General features: G+C 43.3%; 4 protein-coding genes across 11 annotated transcripts in view; 2 read left to right on the top strand and 2 right to left on the bottom strand.

Moving 5' to 3' along the window:
- LOC118418062 (ribonucleoside-diphosphate reductase subunit M2 B-like) overlaps positions 1-1,690 on the bottom strand; it is a gene marked incomplete in the record, with an annotated part of 8,580 nt that extends 6,890 nt beyond the window's left edge. The window contains 2 exon segments of the mRNA XM_035823887.1: positions 18-125; positions 1,520-1,690. Coding sequence (XP_035679780.1) covers positions 18-125; positions 1,520-1,573 — 162 coding nt within the window.
- A 257-nt stretch (positions 1,691-1,947) lies between these two features.
- On the top strand, positions 1,948-7,382 carry LOC118418063 (zyxin-like). 4 transcript variants are annotated; one of them, XM_035823891.1, is made up of 5 exons: positions 1,948-2,233; positions 3,380-3,432; positions 4,891-4,984; positions 5,945-6,130; positions 6,161-7,382. In XM_035823891.1, the coding sequence occupies exons 2-5, from the start codon at positions 3,413-3,415 to the stop codon at positions 6,380-6,382; spliced, it is 522 nt and encodes a 173-aa protein (XP_035679784.1). In that variant the 5' UTR covers positions 1,948-2,233; positions 3,380-3,412; the 3' UTR covers positions 6,383-7,382. The 4 variants fall into 4 exon arrangements, with proteins under 4 accessions (XP_035679784.1, XP_035679781.1, XP_035679782.1 ...); XM_035823888.1 differs by having other exon boundaries at positions 1,956-2,233; positions 5,945-7,382; XM_035823889.1 differs by having other exon boundaries at positions 1,957-2,221; positions 5,945-7,382.
- Positions 7,383-8,297: 915 nt separating this feature from the next.
- Positions 8,298-18,508, bottom strand: LOC118418061 (kynureninase-like). 5 transcript variants are annotated; one of them, XR_004831430.1, is made up of 12 exons: positions 18,322-18,508; positions 17,904-18,024; positions 17,654-17,736; positions 17,341-17,402; positions 16,737-16,808; positions 15,911-16,132; positions 14,514-14,612; positions 14,276-14,402; positions 13,784-13,869; positions 12,125-12,400; positions 8,652-9,477; positions 8,298-8,611 (listed from the first exon to the last, which is right to left on the bottom strand). XR_004831430.1 is itself a non-coding variant. In XM_035823883.1 (12 exons), the coding sequence occupies exons 1-11, from the start codon at positions 18,500-18,502 to the stop codon at positions 9,358-9,360; spliced, it is 1,449 nt and encodes a 482-aa protein (XP_035679776.1). In that variant the 5' UTR covers positions 18,503-18,508; the 3' UTR covers positions 8,298-9,291; positions 9,355-9,357. The 5 variants fall into 5 exon arrangements, 4 of the variants coding, with proteins under 4 accessions (XP_035679776.1, XP_035679778.1, XP_035679775.1 ...); XM_035823883.1 differs by having other exon boundaries at positions 8,298-9,291; positions 9,355-9,477; XM_035823885.1 differs by having other exon boundaries at positions 8,298-9,252; positions 9,357-9,477.
- A 597-nt stretch (positions 18,509-19,105) lies between these two features.
- LOC118418058 (trafficking protein particle complex subunit 2-like protein) overlaps positions 19,106-23,745 on the top strand; it is a 9,248-nt gene continuing 4,608 nt past the window's right edge. The window contains exon 1 of the mRNA XM_035823878.1: positions 19,106-19,313. Within this exon, the coding sequence (XP_035679771.1) occupies positions 19,257-19,313 (57 nt within the window). The 5' untranslated portion in view covers positions 19,106-19,256. The remainder of the gene's footprint in view (positions 19,314-23,745) is intronic.

Genomic DNA, 23,745 nt, shown 5'->3' with positions numbered 1-23,745 from the left:
CTCTGTCGCCTAGCAACACAGTCACAGTTTCCAACAGAGGAGCTGTCAGAAATTCCCGAGTCGCTGCCGCTCCGGTCCTTTTCCCCCAGAAGGTGGAATCCTTCACCACGGGAGAACTCTGCAGCCTGACAACAACATGGGGCAGGTTATACATATGTACATCAGGAGAACCCTGCACATGGGACAGGTTATACATACATACATCAGGAGAACCATGGAAAAAATATAACCATATATAATGTTATACATATATAGCTATGGTAACATACATGAACCATATATGGAAACATGAACCCAGCTGCTGATGACATCCATTGATAAATCTGTCCAACAGAATCTTCCTAAAGCGTCTGTGCAGTACATATATATGTATATAGATAGAACTTTATTGCTCGACATTTGTACATGGTACAAGGTATGGCAACGACTGTTACACAAAGTACAAAATAGGTGTAGAGAATAAGACTTAATATCCTAATTAACGTAACAAGAAGGGCTGACACATTAGTCTTTGATATAGTGTATATATATACCTCCCTAACCCAGGAGCCTCAGCTCCCCCCCCCCCCTTCTTTGCCCCTCGCGGGGTTATCTGGGGGTATAGATATGTAGAGATGTATAGTGAGTGAGTGTGTAAAACGGGGGCCCTGTGCTCGAGGAGGCGCCTCAACCATATTTATCAGGCTCATTACTCAACACATTGGGTACCTATTGGCTGGCAAAATACACCAGATATTATTATTATCATTATTATCATATTGGAGGAGGGGGTTCTGTCTCGATTGAACATATTGTCTGTCATGATTGTATTGCCTTGGTAACATATGTATACAATAATAATCTTTATTGCATATTCATTCCCCAGTGGGAATGCATTTGTGCGATATGATTATAAATGACACATTTGTGCGATATGACTATAAATGATGGTAACTTGTGTGATATGATTGTAAGCCTTTAAAATGTTAGTCTAATTGCCCTACCATGTTAAGTTTTTAATGTATGTGTAAATGCTTTCAATGCCTAAATACGCAATTCAGCGCGTTTTATATATATAGGGCGCTGCGATGTATTTAGAGGTTGTTGAAACAATCAATAAACGTTATATATTTAAAGAATACATTGTACAGCAGTGTTGTTGTTACTCCTCATACAAATGTAGTATTGTACTGACTACATTGGACTCCGTCAAGCCATGTAACGTCCTTGGTCAAGCATAACGGGACCATTTAGCTAGCCCCCTACAGCTACTTGGGAAACATTGTGTAACGTTACAACCAAACAAATAAACAAAGAGGTTCTATTGTGCTTGATAAACAACGTTCACTAACACCACATGTTTCATCCGATCCTATGGGTTCATCTCCTGTTCGCCTGCGGTTTTCTGGCTACCATTTAGCAGGTCTGTAAAGAACGGAACATGGGGAGGGTCCGGCGGTGGTTACATCACAGCAAGGCTACCCATCACACCGCTGACCGACTTAGGGCCGGGTTTCCTGATAAAAACGTTCTCCCTTACCTTTTCCGCCTGTGTGCCGTCTGTTGCCGCCCCTTCAGGACTCCTGCTGCTCATGCTCTCAGATTTGGGAACGATCCACGCGTTAAATGGCTGGTAAAGGTGTTTTTTTTTCGGCCTTATCTAACAATAAACCTACCGGCCGCCATCTTTACTTATACCCTTACAGCAGACGACGTGACGTCATGGCTCGGTGACCAATGAGAGGCGGCGTAGCTGGATGGGTCTCAGCTTGTCTCCCCGCTGTCCTTCTAACCTTAAACGCCAGGAGGCGCTTTTAGTGCGGCAGTAGTTTTTAATACCATATACCATGTAACAGCGGCTACTCACTCATGTAATATCACACATCAGTTCCCATCCTGTCTACCACCTGTACATCTCTAATTCCGGTACGATACTAATCATGCTAGCGATAAACTAGGTCATGAATACCAGTGAAGTATGAGACTTAGCACCCCTCTTCCACAGTGGACCAGTCGAGATGTCCCATCATGCCCTGCTGACGTCACCACTGCGGTTAGCCAGGTTTGCGGAAACAGGAAATTGTTATGAAATTCTACAGTAAGTAACAAGGTTTGTGGCTAGAGTTGCCGCATAAAACTGACAGGAGATAGTCCAGATTAGGGGCCAACGGGACGCCGAGGACCGTGTACCAAGTACAGAAGTGGAATTCAGGAGGCTGCCGGGCGTGTTTGGCGTGACCTGGTAGGACGTCGGGTGAGAGGCTTGTTTTTGTTTGCTGAGTGTTGTCATCTGTTTTTCGGGATGAACTTGTCTATGGATGCCTCGTCATTGTGACATTGCGACATGTAACGCATGTAGTTTTAGTCAGTAGGAATCGTCGGGTCCGGGGCTGGTTGCTGTTGAATTCGATCCTGTATTACAATGCATGACAACCGAGGACACGCCCTCACGAACACCCAGTACCACACAGGCCTTTCTGTCAGGCCTGAAGAAGTTATGAGGTCGGCAGATTCTCGATCCTCTTCCTTGTTGGGGTTTTGGGTTATATCAAGGAGCTTTTATCAACTAGTGGGAGCGACACTCCTACGTATACCGTTACCCAACCAAAGAAGCTCTACTATACTCTACTCTTCTCTACTGTAATTGCACACACCATGTAGCTAGATACAAACGGCTTGGTGTATGTTTGAAAATAAGCTCATTCACAGATACTACTGCGCATGTGCAGGTCAAAGGTGAAGGCTCTGGTGTGAATACTAGTAGGGCAAATTTCGGTATTTAGACTGCCTATACTTACAATAGGAATCATGGCAGAAAGAGGCTGTCAAAATCACCTGAGTTTTAGAACACGAAAAACTCACATTAGCATGGTTGTCTAGCCTCTAAAGAGTAATTTGACGACAAAACAAGGAAAAATTTACGACTGAAATACGTTGTATGGGATCAAAACATAGGACCTTTTGACTGCCTGTAAACAACACCAAAACACCTAACTTCTAAGGCCTACTGCAACCACAAATATTGCTAAAAATTTGTTTTTTTCAACACAATATAAAGGCTACAACCCTTACCTATAATATGCACCTCCAAAATCCAAACATATCCAAAGAAAAACACTTCTACAGGCACTTTGGCCAAGGGTACCTTATCATTTTTAGTAGGCTGAAAGTGGGTCAGCTGCGCCTGTCCGGAAATACTGAAATTTGCCCGGCCCAGTAGTCCTTGCGGGCCTGTATGTATGGACCCTGTCAGTCAGCTCGCATATATAGCAATGTCCTGATGTCTTTTGTTTGTTTCAGCAGCTTTCAACTTTGACCTGTGCACGCACAGTCAAAGGACTTATATTTTCTATTCAGTCCAAATCTGAGATTTATAACAAAACCTGTTCTTTGGTTACAGGTAGATGGCTTAAACTTTAAAAGGCTGGTCAACATGGATTTCTACTGGTACATGTAAGTACAGCATTTCTACTGGTACATGTAAGTACAGCATTTCTACTGGTACATGTAAGTACAGCATTTCTACTGGTACATGTAAGTACAGCATTTCTACTGGTACATGTAAGTACAGCATTTCTACTGGTACATGTAAGTACAGCATTTCTACTGGTACATGTAAGTACAGCATTTCTGCTGGTACATGTAAGTACAGCGTTTCTACTATTACATGTAAGTACTGTAGCATTTCTACTGGTACATGTAAGTACAGCATTTCTACTGCTACATGTAGGTACAGCATTTCTACTGGTACATGTAAGTACTGCATTTCTACTGGTACATGTAAGTACAGCATTTCTACTGGTACATGTAAGTACAGCATTTCTACTGGTACATGTAAGTACAGCATTTCTACTGGTACATGTAAGTACAGCATTTCTACTGGTACATGTAAGTACAGCATTTCTACTGGTACATGTAAGTACAGCATTGTTGGTACATGTAAGTACAGCATTTCTACTGGTACATGTAAGTACAGCATTTCTGCTGGTACATGTAAGTACAGCATTTCTACTGGTACATGTAAGTACAGCATTTCTACTGGTACATGTAAGTACAGCATTTCTGCTGGTACACGTAAGTACAGCATTTCTACTGGTACATGTAAGTACAGCATTTCTACTGATAGATGTAAGTACAGCATTTCTACTGGTACATGTAAGTACAGCATTTCTGCTGGTACATGTAAGTACAACATTTCTACTGGTACATGTAAGTACAGCATTTCTACTGATAGATGTAAGTACAGCATTTCTACTGGTACATGTAAGTACAGCATTTCTACTGGTACATGTAAGTACTAGTACAGCATTTCTACTGGTACATGTAAGTACAGCATTTCTACTGGTACATGTAAGTACAGCATTTCTACTGGTACATGTATGTACAGCATTTCTACTGGTACATGTAAGTACAGCATTTCTACTGGTACATGTAAGTACTGTACAGCATTTCTGCTGGTACATATAAGTACAGCATTTCTACTGGTACATGTAAGTACTGCATTTCTACTGGTACTGTAGTGGAACATGTAAGTACTGTACAGCATTTCTACTGGTACATGTAAGTACAGCATTGCTGGTACATGTAACATTGTAAGTACAGCATTTCTGCTGGTACAGCTAAGTACAGCATTTCTGTACTGTATCCAGTGAAGTAGCAAATTATTCCTAACCTCGTGCACGTAAAAGTTACTGTCACTTTTTTTGTTAATGAGCTCCGTTCAATCATGCTGAACAGGAACGTGGAGACGCTGGTGTCACTCTCCGAGGATGAACTGAACTGTCACTTTGACTTAAGCTTGTTTATCCAGAGCAATACACTCAGGTTATTTACTACTTACAGTTCCGTTTCTGTTCAATCAATCAGTCAATCAATGTTAATCCTGTCTAATCCGTTTTAATCTGTCCCCAGAATCCTGTTTGTGGCGATAATCCTGAAAATCCTGTTCTACCTGTGCTGGTTTTACTCTCGTCAGCGACGGCTGGCGGTGGCCGGACCTAATGAGGTAACCCCCATGGAACCCTTTGTCCATATGTAACGTAACGTTACAATTTAATACTTCATGTAAGTTTAACGGTACCTAGCTATGTCCACACACCATACTGATCAGCGCCCACAGTCGGGCATCCCACTTAGGTTTGCAGCATATACTGATCTCGTGCAGCCGCAGGTGCTAACATTTTTTAAGTGGCTGATATTCTGTGCTTAAAGTGGCTGACTGAATGAGCTGATGTTCTGTGTTTAAAGTGACTGACTGAATGAGCTGATGTTCTGTGTTTAAAGTGGCTGACTGAATGAGCTGATGTTCTGTGTTTAAAGTGGCTGACTGAATGAGTTGATGTTCTGTGTTTAGTGACTGAATGAGCTGATATCCTGTGTTTAAAATGGCTGACTGAATGAGTTGATGTTCTGTGTTTAGTGACTGAATGAGCTGATGTTCTGTGTTTATGACTGAATGAGCTGATGTTCTGTGTTTAAAGTGGCTGACTGAGTGAGCTGATGTTCTGTGTTTAAAGTGGCTGACTGAATGAGTTGATGTTCTGTGTTTAGTGACTGAATGAGTTGATGTTCTGTGTTTAGTGACTGAATGAGCTGATGTTCTGTGTTTATGACTGAATGAGCTGATGTTCTGTGTTTAAAGTGGCTGACTGAGTGAGCTGATGTTCTGTGTTTAAAGTGGCTGACTGAATGAGTTGATGTTCTGTGTTTAGTGACTGAATGAGTTGATGTTCTGTGTTTAGTGACTGAATGAGCTGATGTTCTGTGTTTCTCATGTTTAAAGTGGCTGACTGAATGAGCTGATGTTCTGTGTTTAAAGTGGCTGACTGAGTGAGCTGATGTTCTGTGTTTAAAGTGGCTGGCTGAGTGAGGTAGCTGATGTTCTGTGTGAGTGAGTGAGTGAGTGAGTGAGTGTTTAAAGTGGCTGAGTGAGTGAGCTGATGTTCTGTGTTTCTCCCCTCTGCAGCTCACCCACGGCACCCCCCCGGGAGGAACCCTGTCACGCCCGCCCCCCTATCCCGGCATTGACGGAGAGAACCCCCCCTCCAGCCCCATGGGCAGCTTCCCCGAACCCCCTCCGTACTGCGAGCTGGACGAGCATGATGGGAAGCCACCGCCCTATCACGCTGTGGTGGCACTGAAGGAAGCACAGGCCATACAGTCCCATCATGCACCGCCACAGGCTATACAGTCCCATCATGCACTGCCACAGGCCATACAGTCCCATCATGCACTGCCACAGGACATACAGTCCCATAATGCACTGCCACAGGATACCCCACAAGTATCCCAGCATCCTCCTTACCCGGCACCAGGGAGACAAGAACCACCGGTGTCCCAGGATGCACCAGTTCAAGCAGTTACTACGGCAGCAGGAGTGATTGACAACAACACTTCATGCTAGCCGGGTTACCATGACAACACAGTGCCTTTAGTCTGCTGCCAAACCCAGAGCCTACTCCTGGAGAAGGACAAACAAACAAACAAACAAACATGTACTACAGGAGCATACAGTATTCTGCACATCAGCAGTGATGAAGTTCCCCCTCCACCGCCCCGCGGTGTACCACCACTCCAGGGGTGTACCATTACCCCCAGGGGTGTACCACAACTTCCCTCCTTTAGGGGAAGTCTTGCTGGATTTGTAAGCTAATAAGGGAGGGGGTGTTAGTACAGAGAGACACACTGTTACAAGGGTTTTATGATGAGATACTTTTTTAAGAGAATCTCGGGAGGCAGGGGGGGGGGGGACATGTGGGGTGTCTAGTTTCAGAGGTACGGCATTAGGTATTGATCAACTCTGGCTGCTGTGTGGTCTCAGTTTGTGTAAAGTTTTTCAGTCTTACAAACAGCCAAATAGAGAAACAGGTGTGCTTATGCAGGTGTGAAGAATTAAGCCTGATACACCTGAGCTAAACACCTGTCTTCTACACCAGAGCTAAACACCTGTCTTCTACACTCTGAGCTGAACACCTGTCTTCTACACCTGAGCTAAACACCTGTCTTCAAGCCTTTGGATTATCATGCCAGAATCAGGAACATCCAAGAGCTTCCAGGGGTCACCTCAGGTCAGCTGTTACTGGTGCACTGGCCAGTGTAAAACATAGGGGGGTACTGGTGCACTGGTCAGTGTAAAACCTAGGGGGGTACTGGTGCACTGGTCAGTGTAAAACCTAGGGGCTACTGGTGCACTGGTCAGTGTAAAACCTAGGGGGGTACTGGTGCACTGGTCAGTGTAAAACCTAGGGGGTTACTGGTACACTGGTCAGTGTAAAACCTAGAGGGTTACTGGTGCACTGGTCAGTGTAAAACCTAGGGGGGCTACTGGTGCACTGGTCAGTGTAAAACCTTGGGGGATACTGGTGCACTGGTCAGTGTAAAACCTAGGGGGTTACTGGTGCACTGGTCAGTGTTAAACCTAGAGGGTTACTGGTGCACTGGTCAGTGTAAAACCTAGGGGGGTACTGGTGCACTGGTCAGTGTAAAACCTAGGGGCTACTGGTGCACTGGTCATTAGAAAACCTAAGGGGTAACTGGTGCCATAGTCAATGTTAACTCATAAGGGGATTTATGTGCAGAGAGGGATGTCTATTTTTGCAGCCGTGAACTCAACAACAGGTTTAAGGTTTGGTACTAGATGGTCACAAATGAAAGACTGAGTATTTTCATCTACATGTATGTGTATATAAACTTAACATTTACAGAATGGAACATTAAGTAATGTGTTCTAGCTGGGCGGGCTTGTTCTGTACGGAAAACTATAAAGGTTTGTAAGTTTCAGTGTTGGAATATAAGATTTTATATGATTAGTAAAAGGTAAATTATGTGATTATATTACTTAAGTGATGAGCACTCAACAGCTACTAGTACTACCAGCCATAGTTTGTTATTCAGCTTTGCTTGTAAAGAAAGAAGGGTACATGTAGCTATGTGGTACATGTAGCTATGTGACCACTCTAAGGAAAGTTTGGTGAGTTGGTTTACTATTGCTTGATTCAACTTGTTAGGATGTTTATCTAAGGCTAACTGTGTACTCTTCCTACTAAACAGCATACAGATATAAATAAGGCAAGTCCTGGTAAGATGTAACACTATGGTTTTTACCTGGCAATGTGAGAAAGACGATGACAATGTGCAGGAAAGTATGGAGCCAACACTAAAGTTGTGGTCTGTTGTTGAGATGTTGAGGGAGTGCAACTACATGTGATATATGTATAACTACATGTGATATATGTATAACTACATGTGATATATGTATATTGGAACGTAGCGTTGGTAAACGTTCAGGAGTGTGAAGTGCCATGAAGACGTCTGGATCAGCCCGTGTATGAAGATTTAATGACAAATCTCAGATTGATGAATTACAACGGTCGGGTTCAGTAACGTACACCTCCTCATGCAGGTGTCCCTGTCCCAGTTATATGGGGCAGATGGTGTTGGTCCTCTACCATGGCTACATGTACAGAGGTTCCTAAGCATTTGCACCAACCCTATGAGATTCGTACGAATATTATGTGATTCGCAAGAATCACTATGCGAAAACGGACAAACCTTATGAAAATCACACAAATCACTATGCGAAAACTTACGAACCTTATGTGATTTGCACGAACCTTATGTGATTTGCACGAACCTTATGTGATTTGCACGGACCTTATGTGATTTGCAGGAACCTTATGCGAATGATGTAATATCACGTGACCCGGCGGTGGTCGGTCGGTTTTGCATAAGGTTCGTGCAAATTGCATAAGGTTCGTGTGTGTCACATAATGATTTGTGCGAATTACACAAGGTTCGTATTTTTTCGCATAGTGATTCGTGTGATTTTCATAAGGTTCGTGCGTTTTCGCATAGTGATTCGGGCGAATGTTCCTTCGAATCTCATAGGGTTTGTGCAGATGCTTAGGCACCCCTGATGTACGTGTGGCAAATTTATGTACAGCTACAACAAAGTCTGAAATGTATCCCAGAATATTTTGCTAAATAAAGGACTGTAAGTTTACTCTTTGTCATTGACTTTCCTTTCCCTGCTGATTGCCACCCCGTCTGCCTGGCTATGAACGGCTTCAAATTCTGGACATCACGTTACACTAAGAATTACTGTAAAACTTAAACATGATTTTGGTGCATTCAACCATATGTTCCACCTCATTCAGTGGGTTTTCTGCATGTGATCTACTGGCTTGGATTACAACAAGTAAAAATATATATATAGGTCCCTAATATTCATTAAACATTTTCTGTTTTGTGAAGAACAGATAGCCTGCCCCAGATGTCATAACTGTGCGGCCTGTAGACTCTGTCCCAGCAGCGCAAGACTCGGTCCCAGCAGCGCGAGACTCAGTCCCAGCAGCGCGAGACTCGGTCCCAGCAGCGATGTTATAACTGTGCGGCCTGTAGACTCTGTCCCAGCAGAGAGACGAATCGGTGAACATCGCTGAAGGAGTTGTAGAGCGGCGCGGGGGCGATGCGCAGCACGTTGGGTTCCCTCTTATCACACTGGAGGGGAAACATAATACTCTTATCACACTGCAGGGGAAACAGTTTAAAATGCTCTTATCACACTGCAGGGGAAACATAACAGTTAACAATGCTCTTATCACACTGCAGGGGGAACAGTTTAAAATGCTCTTATCACACTGCAGGGGAACATAACAGTTAACAATGCTCTTATCACACTGCAGGGGAAACATAACAGTTAACAATGCTCTTATCACACTGCAGGGGGAACATAACAGTTAACAATACTCTTATCAGACTGCAGGGGAAACAGTTAACAATGCTCTTATCACACTGCAGGGGAAACATAACAGATAATAATGCTCTTATCACACTGCAGGGGAAACATAACAGTCAACAATGCTCTTATCACACTGCAGGGGAAACATAACAGTCAACAATGCTCTTATCACACTGCAGGGAAACATAACAGTCAACAATGCTCTTATCACACTGCAGGGAAACATAACAGTCAACAATGCTCTTATCACACTGCAGGGAAACATAACAGTCAACAATGCTCTTATCACACTGCAGGGGAAACAGTTTAAAATGCTCTTATCACTCTGCAGGGGAACATAATGCTCTTATCACACTGCAGGGGAAACAGTTAACAATGCTCTTATCACACTGCAGGGAAACATAACAGTTAACAATGCTCTTATCACACTGCAGGGAAACATAACAGTTAACAATGCTCTTATCACACTGCAGGGGAAATAGTTAACAATGCTCTTATCACACTGCAGGGAAACATAACAGTTAAAAATGCTCTTATCACACTGCAGGGAAACATAACAGTTTAAAATGCTCTTATCACACTGCAGGGGAAACAGTTAACAATGCTCTTATCACACTGCTGGGGAAACAGTTTAAAATGCTCTTATCACACTGCAGGGGAAACATAACAGTTAACAATGCTCTTATCACATGCAGGGAAACATAGAGTCCATTCCAAGACACCATGAGGGTTTTTAGGTGATATCTATAATTAGTCTGAATTATTTTGAATAAAAGAATATCTGAGCCACAATAATCAAATTATTTTCAAAAAATTGACTAAGAAAATACTCATTTATTTGATTTTCTTTGAATATTTTAGAAACATTGTGAAAGTAACTGTACAAAAATATCTTTATTTAGAATAATTGTGAAACCTCTCTGTGATTATTTCACATTTACAAATATTTCAAAAAAATGGTAAACCTGGCCAAATGGTAAAATTAGTTTATTGCCCCCATAAAAGTAAGCCCTATTGTTGCATCTGTATATTTTTAGATTTCACTGCTGGGCACTGGTGGATCCTTTGTGGTGGGCCATTGTTGCATGGCACCCAACCATACTTTGCAAGGATGTGTGAATTGCTATCTTCCCAGCCCACCGAACCATTTACAAAAAATGGTAGAAAATGGTAGAATGCTGTTATCATTATTTAGAAACCATTAGAAGTATCCAATTCCACACCATGAATATTTCCAAAGTTTTACAGGACCAGGGAAATATTTATAAAGTTGAAACAGCTTATGTACATGTGTGTAGCTTATGTACATGTATGTAGCTTATGTACATGTATGTAGCTTATATACATGTGTGTAGTTAATATGTACATGTATGTAGCTTATGTACATGTGTGTAGCTTATGTACATGTGTGTAGCTTATGTACATGTATGTAGTTAATATGTACATGTATGTAGCTTATGTACATGTATGTAGCTTATGTACATGTGTGTAGCTTATGTACATGTATGTAGCTTATGTACATGTATGTAGTTAATATGTACATGTATGTAGCTTATGTACATGTGTGTAGCTTATGTACATGTGTGTAGCTTATGTACATGTATGTAGTTAATATGTACATGTATGTAGCTTATGTACATGTATGTAGCTCATGTACATGTGTGTAGCTTATGTACATGTATGTAGCTTATGTACATGTATGTAGCTTATGTACATGTATGTAGCTTATGTACACATATGTAGCTTATGTACATGTGTGTAGCTTATGTACATGTATGTAGCTTATGTACATGTATGTAGTTAATATGTACATGTATGTAGCTTATGTACATGTGTGTAGCTTATGTACATGTGTGTAGCTTATGTACATGTATGTAGCTTATGTACATGTATGTAGCTTATGTACATGTATGTAGCTTAAGTACATGTATGTAGCTTAAGTACATGTATGTAGCTTATGTACATGTGTGTAGTTAATGTACATGTATGTAGTTAATATGTACATGTATGTAGCTTATGTACATGTATGTAGCTTATGTACATGTATGTAGCTTATGTACATGTATGTAGCTTATGTACATGTGTGTAGCTTATGTACATGTGTGTAGCTTATGTACATGTATGTAGCTTATGTACATGTATGTAGCTTATGTACACGTATGTAGCTTATGTACATGTGTGTAGCTTATGTACATGTATGTAGCTTATGTACATGTATGTAGTTAATATGTACATGTATGTAGCTTATGTACATGTGTGTAGCTTATGCCGATTCTACCAGATTGCAGTCTCTACCCTGACATATATATATATATATATATATATATATATATATATATATATATATATATATACTAACAGCTCATAGTGAGGTCTACTGATGGATAAAAAAAGTAAGTTACGCACCGCGACCCCTCTCCTCTCCAGCTCGGTAAAGACGGCTCCGATTGGCACAGAGAACATGAGTGACAGCTGGCAGCCGCGCTGGGCGGGGTCAGAGGGCGTGATGATCTCCACCCAGGGCCGGATGGCTGCTTCGCTGGCCGCTTTTGGTTCGCTGGCCGCAGGTTTCATTTCACTGCCAGCAGGTTTCGGGTAAAACTTCTTGATCAGAAACTCGAGGTAACCCGTCAAAAGGACAGACTTCCTTCTCAGATCAGCCATCGTCGTCTTCTGGAACACCTGCATCAAGTGAGAGGTCAAATGAGATAAAAATCATTTTCACCGAAACGTTTGCTCCTATACGAGAGTAGCTTATTTTCTGACCTGTTAGCAGTAATTTATGAAGTTAAAAGAAGCAGATAATATTGTTTTGACTTTGTCTACTTCATCAGGAATTAGCAGAACATGCTCGAAAACCGATTCTACAATGATGCACCACTCAAATTTTCAAATCGAAAAAGTTACATGTATATCCTCTACCAGCCGCCGACTGAAGAAAATGTCTAGGGTCGGCAGGTTTTTCTAGGGTCAGTCGGGAAACAGGAAATAAAACATTTTTTGTCCTAGGCCTTACCAAGGAGGTTGAAAAATTTTACATGTACATGTACATGTATGTAGCTTATGTACATGTATGTAGCTTATGTACATGTATGTAGCTTATGTACATGTATGTAGCTTATGTACATGTGTGTAGCTTATGTACATGTATGTAACTTATGTACATGTGCGTAGCTTATGTACAATGTGTGTAGCTTATGTACATGTATGTAGCTTAATGTACCTGTATATAAGCTTATGTACATGTGTGTAGCTTATGTACATGTATGTAGCTTATGTACATGTATGTAGCTTATGTACATGTATGTAGCTTATGTACATGTATGTAGCTTATGTACATGTATGTAGCTTATGTACATGTATGTAGCTTATGTACATGTGTGTAGCTTATGTACATGTATGTAGCTTATGTACATGTGTGTAGCTTATGTACATGTATGTAGCTTATGTACATGTATGTAGCTTATGTACATGTATGTAGCTTATGTACATGTATGTAGCTTATGTACATGTATGTAGCTTATGTACATGTATGTAGCTTATGTACATGTATGTAGCTTATGTACATGTGTGTAGCTTATGTACATGTGTGTAGCTTATGTACATGTGTGTAGCTTATGTACATGTATGTAGCTTATGTACATGTATGTAGCTTATGTACATGTGTGTAGCTTATGTACATGTATGTAGCTTATGTACATGTGTGTAGCTTATGTACATGTATGTAGCTTATGTACATGTGTGTAGCTTATGTACATGTATGTAGCTTATGTACATGTGTGTAGCTTATGTACATGTATGTAGCTTATGTACATGTGTGTAGCTTATGTACATATATGTAGCTTATGTACATGTGTGTAGCTTATGTACATGTATGTAGCTTATGTACATGTGTGTAGCTTATGTACATATATGTAGCTTATGTACATGTATGTAGCTTATGTACATGTATGTAGCTTATGTACATGTATGTAGCTTATGTACATGTGTGTAGCTTATGTACATGTGTGTAGCTTATGTACATGTGTGTAGCTTATGTACATGTATGTAGCCTACAATACTCACGTCGAGGCTTGCCAGGAGCGGGCTGACCAGCAGGGGCGGGGGGTTGCTGACCCGGAGACCGTTCACCCCCGGCGACAGGTCCAGCTCTGCAACATCAGGCAATGGGTCAGCTGACTTAGCGCCAATCAACTTCAGGCAATGGGTCAGCTGACTTAGCACCAATCAACTTCAGGCAATGGGTCAGCTGACTTAGCACCAATCAACATCAGGCAATGGGTCAGCTGACTTAGCACCAATCAACTTCAGGCAACGGGTCAGCTGACTTAGCACCAATCAACATCAGGCAATGGGTCAGCTGACTTACGAAACTTTAAATGTCATGTCAAACTGTGGCGGAATCTGGAAACAGTTTGAAAAGTGTTGAATATACCTTAGTGTAACACAGCAGGAACAGGGACTTACATTACTTCCAACAATCGTTTCCAACAGATTCCACAAAATTCCTTTCCTGTTATTTTCTTCCTGATATCAGGATGAAAGAAACCTACTCACTGTTGTCCATCCGGAAGCGTGTGCTCATCTTGTGTCCCCACCAGCCCAGGAGCTTCGGCATGTCCGCAGCCGCGTGTTTCTCGTGCACAAAAGCACCGGCCAAGCCTCCGGCTCCCGAGTTCATGTACTGGGAACAAGACTTATGTCTTTAGACTCATACTCACACTCAGGACTAGAACTGGTAGAGTTGGTAAGCTGAAAATCATCTTCAAAAACAGCATTTGGAGTTGGTCCTTACCTTGTATGTGCACCAGCAGGCAAAGTCGACTCCCCAGTCGTGTAGATGTAACTCTGCGTTTCCCACTGCATGGGCCAGGTCAAACCCTACCACACAGCCCTAAAACACAAACACAAGTCAAACCCTACCGCACAGCCCTAAAACACAAACACAAGTCAAACCCTACCACACAGCCCTAAAACACAAACACAAGTCAAACCCTACCACACAGCCCTAAAACGCAAACACAAGTCAAACCCTACCACACAGCCCTAAAACACAAACACAAGTCAAACCCTACCGCACAGCCCTAAAACACAAGTCAAACCCTACCACACAGCCCTAAACACAAGTCAAACCCTACCACACAGCCCTAAACACAAGTCAAACCCTACCACACAGCCCTAAAACACAAGTCAAACCCTACCATACAGCCCTAAAACACAAACACAAGTCAAACCCTTCCACACAGCCCTAAAACACAAGTCAAACCCTACCATACAGCCCTAAAACACAAACACAAGTCAAACCCTACCACACAGCCCTAAAACACAAGTCAAACCCTACCACACAGCCCTAAAACACAAGTCAAACCCTACCATACAGCCCTAAAACACAAAGTCAAACCCTACCACACAGCCCTAAAACACAAACACAAGTCAAACCCTACCACACAGCCCTAAAACACAAACACAAGTCAAACCCTACCACACAGCCCTGAAACACAAACACAAGTCAAACCCTACCACACAGTCCTAAGACACAAACACAAGTCAAACCCTACCACACAGTCCTAAGACACAAACACAAGTCAAACCCTACCACACAGTCCTAAGACACAAACACAAGTCAAACCCTTAGGACAAACACATCCCTATCAGTAAAATACAAAGTAGTCTTCACATAACCACAGTTTAGCACTGTCATGACTTGTTGTGCATAACAGAACCAATCAGGACTATCCTGGGGAAGGTGACAGTCACCAAAATGCCGGTCAGAAGCTGGCTGGCATGTTATGCTGCATGAAGGGTGGGTGGCTTTACAGAAACAGATACAGCTACAGAAACAGGTACAGATACAGCTACAGAAACAGGTACAGATACAGCTACAGAAACAGAATAGCTACAGATAGAGGTACAGATGCAGCTACAGAAACAGGTACAGATACAGAAACAGGTACAGATACAGATACAGATACAGGTACACATACAGCTACAGAAACAGGTACAGATACAGATACAGGTACACATACAGCTACAGAAACAGGTACAGATACAGATACAGGTACACATACAGCTACAGAAACAGGTACAGATACAGATACAGGTACACATACAGCTACAGAAACATGTAGAGATACAGATACAGAAACAGGTACAGATGCAGCTACAGATACAGCTACAGAAACAGGTACAGACCTTGCTGTGGCCGGCGCGTGTGATGGTCTCCATGTCAAACAGCTGTCCTGTGTAGTACTGCACCCCGCTGAACACGATCGCAGCGATGGCGTCTCCCTCCCGCTTGATCAGCGACACCAGGTCCTCCGTCCGCAGGGTCTGCTCCCCCGGTCTGGGCTCTGCCAGCAGGAGACTTGTAGCCGGGTCGTAGCCATGGAAACGGATTTGGGACTCCATCGCATACTGGAGCAAAAAAACAAACCAACAAAAAACAGGCATTGATCCAAGTGATATGCTGCTGTCAGTCAAAGAGGTATTTATTAAGTTAACCTGTTCTTGAAAAGACGACCTATATTACAATGGGCATCAGAAGTTCTGTGGGTTATGATACAACTGATTCCAGTTGACGACTTTCTGTCAAATACCTGCTGTGGGTGGTACGTGAAAGACAAGATTTGGTTTCATGCAGAGTTATCACAAGTCAGGGCTCGAAATACCACCTGCATATGCAGGTTAGTGCAGGTAAAATTGGAGCTGTGCAGGTATTTATGATGTCTACCTGCAACTAACCTGCACTGGTCCATGTACTGGGTTTTATACATAAATGTCTTAAGATGTAGGTGTATATGGATTGTTACGAGCTGCATTGACTTTTACCACCTATAAAGTACAAAAGAAACCATATCAATGGTTCCTGAACAATCTTAGTATGATCCATACTTCTTAAATTCAGAGTGGTGCAGGTAAACTTTGTCTGGTGCATGTAATTTTCAATGTTACCTGCACCAGTGCAAGTATGCAGAAAAAAGTATTTCGAGCCCTGCAAGTTAATACAAGTCTGACTCACATGGTCTGATGGGAAGGCCTTTCCCTCGATGAGGATCTTGTGCCTTGTTGACGTGGGTCGGTAGAAGGACACCTGGGTGTACATGTGGGGTCAAAATATTTAATAATTTCATCACCATGGGCCCTCAAGAGGACAAATAATATTGATATATTACTAAGAAATACTGCTGATGACAGTTATGATGCAGCATTGTTCTCTGCTACAAATGTGATACATGTACTATATAGTGTTATCTGTCACCCAGGGTCACTCTGACTATGAGTATGACCTGGTGTTACCTATGACCCAGTGTTACCTCTGACCCAGCATTACCTCTGACCCAGTGTTACCTCTGACCCAGTGTTACCTCTGGTCCAGTATTACCTCTGACCCAGTGTTACCTATGAGCCAGTGTTACCTATGACCCAGTGTTACCTATGACCCAGTGTAACCTATGACCCAGTGTCACCTATGACCCAGTGTTACCTATGACCCAGTGTTACCTATAGCCCAGTGTTACCTATGAACCAGTGTTACCTATGACCCAGTGTTACCTATGACCCAGTGTTACCTATGACCCAGTGTTACCTATGACCCAGTGTCACCTATGACCCAGAGGACTGACCAGTAGGAGGTGCAGGTTGACCGTCAGCCCGTTCATACAGGCCACTTCCTCCGGCCTGGCTCCTGGCGAGAAAAACACAGCAGATTTGCCCCATTAAAACCAACACATACAGACAGTATGTCTACCTGGAGCCCAATCTATCCATGTAAATATGAAAGACAGCCCATGTACAAGTCAAATAACACAACAATCAAAAAATAAAATTAAAACAAAAAAGCGTCACATTTCACATGTTACAGTTGCTACACTGTAATCCAATCCATGCATATACAAGCAGACGTGAACTGCACAGTTTTGCCTCTGTTAGACTCACCCACGATCCTGGCACTCTGTTCAGTGACGTACTCATCACACAGCGCCCAGGGTCTGGGCCCCTCAAAGTGACCAAAAACACCACTGCAGTAAACAACAACAAACAGCACCTGTTAGGGTAGCACACAGACTTTCACAAATCACTGTAGAATGCTTTTATTGTAAGTTTTTCTTCACTTTTCATCTATTGTACTCTACTTATAACACAAAGAACTAAATATTCCAACTGGATACATAAAAAGGAACCTCACTATCTTGCCCAGTAGTCCAGGTCTTGTTCCAAGTATTTCCTTACTCCTTTAGGTTGGAGACCGAGAGAATTCCCGCACATATAGACACAGTCATCGTCTGCACACACTAGTGTGGGGTCGGCTGGAAAACAGAACACGAAAATCATCCTTGCGAATTTTCTACAGATGCTTCAGACTTCTCAAACCTTGACAAAAAATGTCGGCTGAATGTCTTACACAGATAAGACAGATAAGAAAGTCGGCCCTTACTTGGCGGAAGGTCTTACACAGATAAGAAAGTGGGCCCTTGACGGAAGGTCTTACACAGATAAGAAAGTGGGCCCTTACTTGACGGAAGGTCTTACACAGATAAGAAAGTGGGTCCTTACTCGGCGGAAGGTCTTTCACAGATGAGACAGATAAGACAGTCGGCCCTTACTTGGCGGAAGGTCTTTCATCTTGGGGATATGGAAGTCTTCCCGCAGTCCCCGCAGGGGGTCCTCGGTATCCATGGCAACAGCGAAGGCCTGGTCCTCGGGTCGGCAGCCCAGCGCTGCGGCTTTTTCCAGCAGTACATCTGTGGGGTGACGCGACTGCTGCACATCCGCTGACTCAGCCATTCTGTGGGGGGACAAGAATCTGGGCTGACGTGCTGGGCTGACGTCTAGCGAAGAAATAGACGTAAAGCAATGACAACAACAACAACATCTTACTGTAGAAATCTGGGCTTCTATGTTGGAAGGGGGTATAGAATTCTGGGGGGATCAAACTGTAGCCATCTGGGATTGCATGTTGGAGGGGGGTCAAACTCAAATATTTAACTTAAGGGGGGGTGTCTCTACTGAGTCTACAGCAATCTGGGTTAGCATGTCGGAGGGGGGGTCTAAAAGTCTGGGGTGGGGTCATGCTATAATCTGGGTTAATATGTGGGAGGAGGGTGGTAACATCCAGGGGGTCGCACAGCAGGAAGCGGGGTTAGTATGTCGGAGGGCAGCTGGTAGCTTAAGCAATCATGTCGGCTCTTCTTATACCTTTTGTTAACGTTAACGACAACAACAACAGTTATACCGCTAACGTTATAACTGTTATATATAAACGTGATCGTGTGAGTTACATGACGTTACTTGCTTGTGTGAGTGACCGGAGCTTCGAAGCTGCACAGCTCAGGCCAGGTAGACCACCACACGAGCCCGCCTCTCGGACTGTAAGTGTAACGTCACACGTTAGGACAGAGCACAGGACAAGCAGCTCCCGCAAGCTGCAGACGGAAAGGATATTAAATAAGAAGCGTTTTCAGACCTGTACAAAGTCCTCCGGCCCGAATGAGGTAAAACAGACGACTTTGTTACCAAATAGATCGTCCGACAAAAGGTCATGACCGGTCAAAGGTTATCCAAGATGGCGGTGTGTGTAGCTGTCATCTCAAAAGAGGTAAGAAAAGTATAAAATTGTAACCGAATAAGGAGAGCTAGGTTGTAACTGAGCCCTGGAAGGGTACTGTGATGTGGGAGTACAAAATTTGAGGGGTTAGGATTTGTTACGATGGAGCGATGAAACTAACTTGTGTCTAACCCGGAGTAAGACCCCCCTCCCCCCTCATAAGTACTCTCAGAGCAGAGCAAGGAGCAGGCACACATACATTATACTGCATAGGATTAAATACACCCTCAAGAGCTGCTTTAATATGATAAGATTTACACAGCCTTTAACTACCCCATCTGAAACATAGTCTGCATTATAAGACTGACGGACGGTAAATAGTAGTAATACTAATAGTATCTACTAGTTAACGTGCACATCCCCATCAGAACTGAATGTTATAACCCTCCTGTAAGTGTAATATGATATTCAAACAGGCAAATATACAAAAGTAACGGTCTCCTCTGTCAGCACTGGAACACCAGAGCTGAAGTGGTCGTCAGCACTGGACTTCCAGTGCTGAGCCGCCGTCAGCACTGGACGTCCAGTGCTGAGGCAGCTTCAGCACTGAATGTCCTCCTGTCAGCACTGGAAATCCAGTGCTGAGGACGTTTCAGCACTGGATTTCCAGTGCTGACAAATATTCCGCACTGGAAACCGAGTGCTGAAGCCGCCGACTCTAGCAACACGACTCAAGGCGACATGAGCTGCTGTTTACAATTATAACGAAATTAACCTGTCTAAAACGTCTTCAATCACGTTAGTAACTTGTCAAAACAACTGTGGTAACGTTATATACATAGATTTGGAATTTCTTATGAGCCTGTATCAACTGGTCCCCCTCATAACGCAACCAACACGTATAACAGAGGCGTCCGCCACGTGCATCGACAACATATTTGTCTCTAATTCGGATCGGCACAGGTCGAGTCTGAGTGTGGCCTGGGGTGCCTCCGACCACAATCTCATCCTGACATGTGCCAAAGCCGGGGTAGAGGTCGGTGGTGCTCGATCACGTGAATACAGGAACTACAAAAACTACAGCCAACAATCATTCATTGACAGTCTGAAAGCGGTCCACTGGGAAACGGTACTAGACTGTATTAATGTCTCGAAAGCATGGGCCGCCTTCAAGGACATTTTCTTAAGTGTAGCTGAAGCCCATGCACCCATCACCAGGAAACAAGTGAAAGAAAAGGGCCGCCCTGCACCTTGGCTTACAGACAGAGTAAAGAACCTAATGGGCCAACGTGATGCTGCAAGGCGCAAAGCCATCAAGACGAAGGACACGAAGGACTGGGAACTCTACCGGTCTCTCAGGAACCAAACAACATCAATGATTAAGAAGGCGAAGAAAACTCATTTTGAAAGTGCCATCACCGACGCTGCAGAAGATCCCAGTCTAATGTGGAAAATTATCAACACTTTCACAGGAAAAACAAAAGGCAAATGTCAAGTCCGGAAAATACGACGATCTGACGAGAGTTGTATATCTGAACCTGCCGAAATGGCTGAGGAGTTTAACAACTACTTCTCGTCATGTGCAGCAGACTTGGCAAGGGATATCCCAGTGTCCGAGGAGGATCCCCTTCGTCATGTTCCTGAGTCAACATCGACTTTCCGCCTGCGGCCAGTCGAAGAAACAGAGGTCCTAAACGAGCTTCTTAGGCTCAAGCCAAAGAAAGCCACAGGAGTTGACAAGATTCCATCAAGGCTCCTTAAGGATTCTGCGCCTATAATTGTCAAACCGTTAGCACACATCTTTAACCTGTCTATAACATCAGGTGAAGTTCCCGACGACTGGAAACTGGCTAAATTATCGCCCATATACAAATCAGGGAACAAAGACAGTGTTTCCAACTACCGTCCTGTCTCTGTCCTAAATGTGGCCTCCAAAGTGATGGAGAAAATGGTTCACAACCAGGTCTCACACTTTGTGAACAGTACTGGCCAGCTCACGGCCCACCAAAGTGGTTTCAGAAAACACCACAGCACAGGTACAGCAGTGCAAAAGGTGGTGGAGGACATCCAGTCAGCACAAAACAACAAGAAGGTAACTGTCGCGCTGTTCCTTGACCTAAGGAAAGCGTTCGACACTGTCAACCACCAAATCCTCCTTGGTAAACTTCAGAAGATGGGTTTTGACAACGGGGCGATAAATTGGTTCAGATCTTACCTCACAGACCGTTTCCAGCACGTAGATATTCAGAACCAGCAGTCTACGCAAAAACGTGTCACGTGTGGTGTCCCGCAAGGGAGCGTGTTAGGTCCTTTGTTATTCAGCTTATATGTGAATGATCTACCACAGGTTGTGCGTAAGTGTAAAATCCATATGTACGCAGACGACACTGTGCTTTATTGCTCGGCTAGCCTGTCTAAGGAATGTGAGGAAACTGTGTCAGAGGACATGAAATTGGTAGCTAACTGGTTTATTGTAAATAGACTATCACTTCACCCTGACAAAACTAAAGCCATGTTATTTGGATCACCTCAGAAACTGCGTCACGCAGGAAACACTGTCACTGTAACTGATGGGTTTAACTCATTTGAGCAGGTAAAAGTGTATACTTACCTAGGTGTCACCATGGACTCCTCTCTAAACTGGTCAGCACACACAGAAAGGATGGTAAAGAAGCTCCTTGCTGGCCTTAGTGCCTTAAGCCGGGCTAAGCCTTATGTTACTAAGGAGATCCTGCTAGTCATGTGTCGAACCTTGTTATATACTCACCTGGATTATTGTGATACTGCATGGTTACTGTCACTTTTTCATTGTAACAAAGTAAGATCACAACAGTTGACTAAACTGCTAAATCGGGCAGCCAGGATTATTACTGGGCGATCACTCAAAGATCGTGTACCTACAGAAACCCTGCTTACAGAGGCTGGTATGGTACCCCTGGTTGAAAGGGTGAAACTGAACACGTTAGTGACTGTACACAAGGCAGTTCGCCACAAGGCACCTGCCTACATGACACAAATGTTCAAATGGCTGTCGCCCCCAGTGCTTAGAGTTCGTACTCGCACTGCTACGAAACAGCTCTACAACTTCGACCCTCACATGCTGGACACTCCAAAAGCACATGTGGAAACCTTCAAGGGCAGCCTGCAGTACCTAGGGCCTGTCCTGTGGAATAGTCTCGCTGCTGATCAGCGGAAACACACGTCAACGTCAGCATTTAAAAACGGACTGTAGATGACTGCAGATGTGCCTATACTGAGACTGTTTTGTACATGTAACTGTTTGCAACGTTATTTGTATATTGTTGGGTTTAAACTGTGTCATGTAATTTTTAATGTGTGTCCAGGGATACCTGAAAATCAGATCAATGGATCTGAGGTATTCCCTGGTAAAATAAATAAACTTGAACTTGAACTTGAACTTGAAGATATCTACCGCAGCTCGAGCCGTAAACATGGTCCATTACTCATTCACCTCACATGTATCGCCATCGTCTAACGTTTAATTTTTTTGGCCAAAAGTCATTGGAAGGTCCCAATTTAGTTACAACAAGAGGGACCGCACTTGTAGTGTCGACTATAAACCGTGAGCTGCACGGACGACTGAGCCTACCAAAGAAACTGCCAAACACACACACACACTGCCAAACACACGCACGCACACAATAAAACAACAAGAGCAACTTCAAGTGACGTTATATTATTTGTACCTTTTTTGTAACTTTTTTCACGTAATGTGCCTAAACTATATCTCTTCTTTCCCTATACAATTATTCAATTGTTTGAAAATGTATAAAGGGAGCCTGATGAAGTTGGTGAAAAGAACTACTAAAAACGTAATAAAGTCGGGACAAAACGGCAACGGTAAATTGATACAGTTCTCTACAAAATTTGGGTCCAATCACTAGCAGAAATATATACGTAGTACATCAATGGGTAGCGATTGATACATAGCTAGGGTACATTCTGGTACAAAATGTAAATCGACAGCTGTATTATACGGTCAAAATCTCTAATCTAACTAAGATTTCTGTACATCAGAAAAAAATGTACAAAAGACATATTACGTTCAGCACTGGAACGTTCCAGTGCTTTATAATCGTCAGCACTGGAAGCCCAGAGCTGAAGTTTTTTCAGCACTGGTCTTCCAGTGCTGAAAAGTTCCCGAGCACTGGAAAATCCAGTGCGGAACCCGTTACTTTTGTATATCAGCACTCGGTTCCAGTGCTGACGCCGGTTTCAGCACTGGGTAACCAGTGCTGAATGACCTTTGAACTGGCTCGCCGCCTCTCCGCCGCGAGTTCAGCACTGGTACCCGAGTGCTGACGGGAATTCAGCACTGGAAAACCAGTGCTCGGAAAAGTTCAGCACTGGAAAACCAGTGCTCGGAAAAGTTCAGCACTGGAATTCCAGTGCTGAGGGAGCTTCAGCACTGCAACAAGGCCGTTCAGCACTGGAAACCAGTGCTGACGTTTCTTCAGCACTG

This window comes from Branchiostoma floridae, chromosome 6 (genome assembly GCF_000003815.2).
Source record: "Branchiostoma floridae strain S238N-H82 chromosome 6, Bfl_VNyyK, whole genome shotgun sequence".
Taxonomy (NCBI): Eukaryota; Metazoa; Chordata; class Leptocardii; order Amphioxiformes; family Branchiostomatidae; genus Branchiostoma; species Branchiostoma floridae.
The sequence above is the reverse complement of the archived record's forward strand: the minus strand, read 5'-3'. Positions and strand labels throughout refer to the sequence as shown.

Excerpts from the sequence above, each read along its gene's own strand:
- LOC118418063 (XM_035823888.1), top strand. The coding sequence starts at position 3,413 with ATGGATTTCTACTGGTACAT. Across the intron at positions 3,433-4,890 it reads ATGGATTTCTACTGGTACAT|AATCCTGTTTGTGGCGATAA; the intron begins GTAAGTACAGCA and ends ATCTGTCCCCAG. Across the intron at positions 4,985-5,944 it reads CGGTGGCCGGACCTAATGAG|CTCACCCACGGCACCCCCCC; the intron begins GTAACCCCCATG and ends TCCCCTCTGCAG.
- LOC118418061 (XM_035823882.1), bottom strand. The coding sequence starts at position 18,502 with ATGGCTGAGTCAGCGGATGTGCAGCAGTCGCGTCACCCCACAGATGTA. Across the intron at positions 12,401-13,783 it reads CGCTCCTGGCAAGCCTCGAC|GTGTTCCAGAAGACGACGAT; the intron begins GTGAGTATTGTA and ends CACTTGATGCAG. Across the intron at positions 9,478-12,124 it reads TGGAGAGGAGAGGGGTCGCG|TGTGATAAGAGGGAACCCAA; the intron begins GTGCGTAACTTA and ends TTTCCCCTCCAG.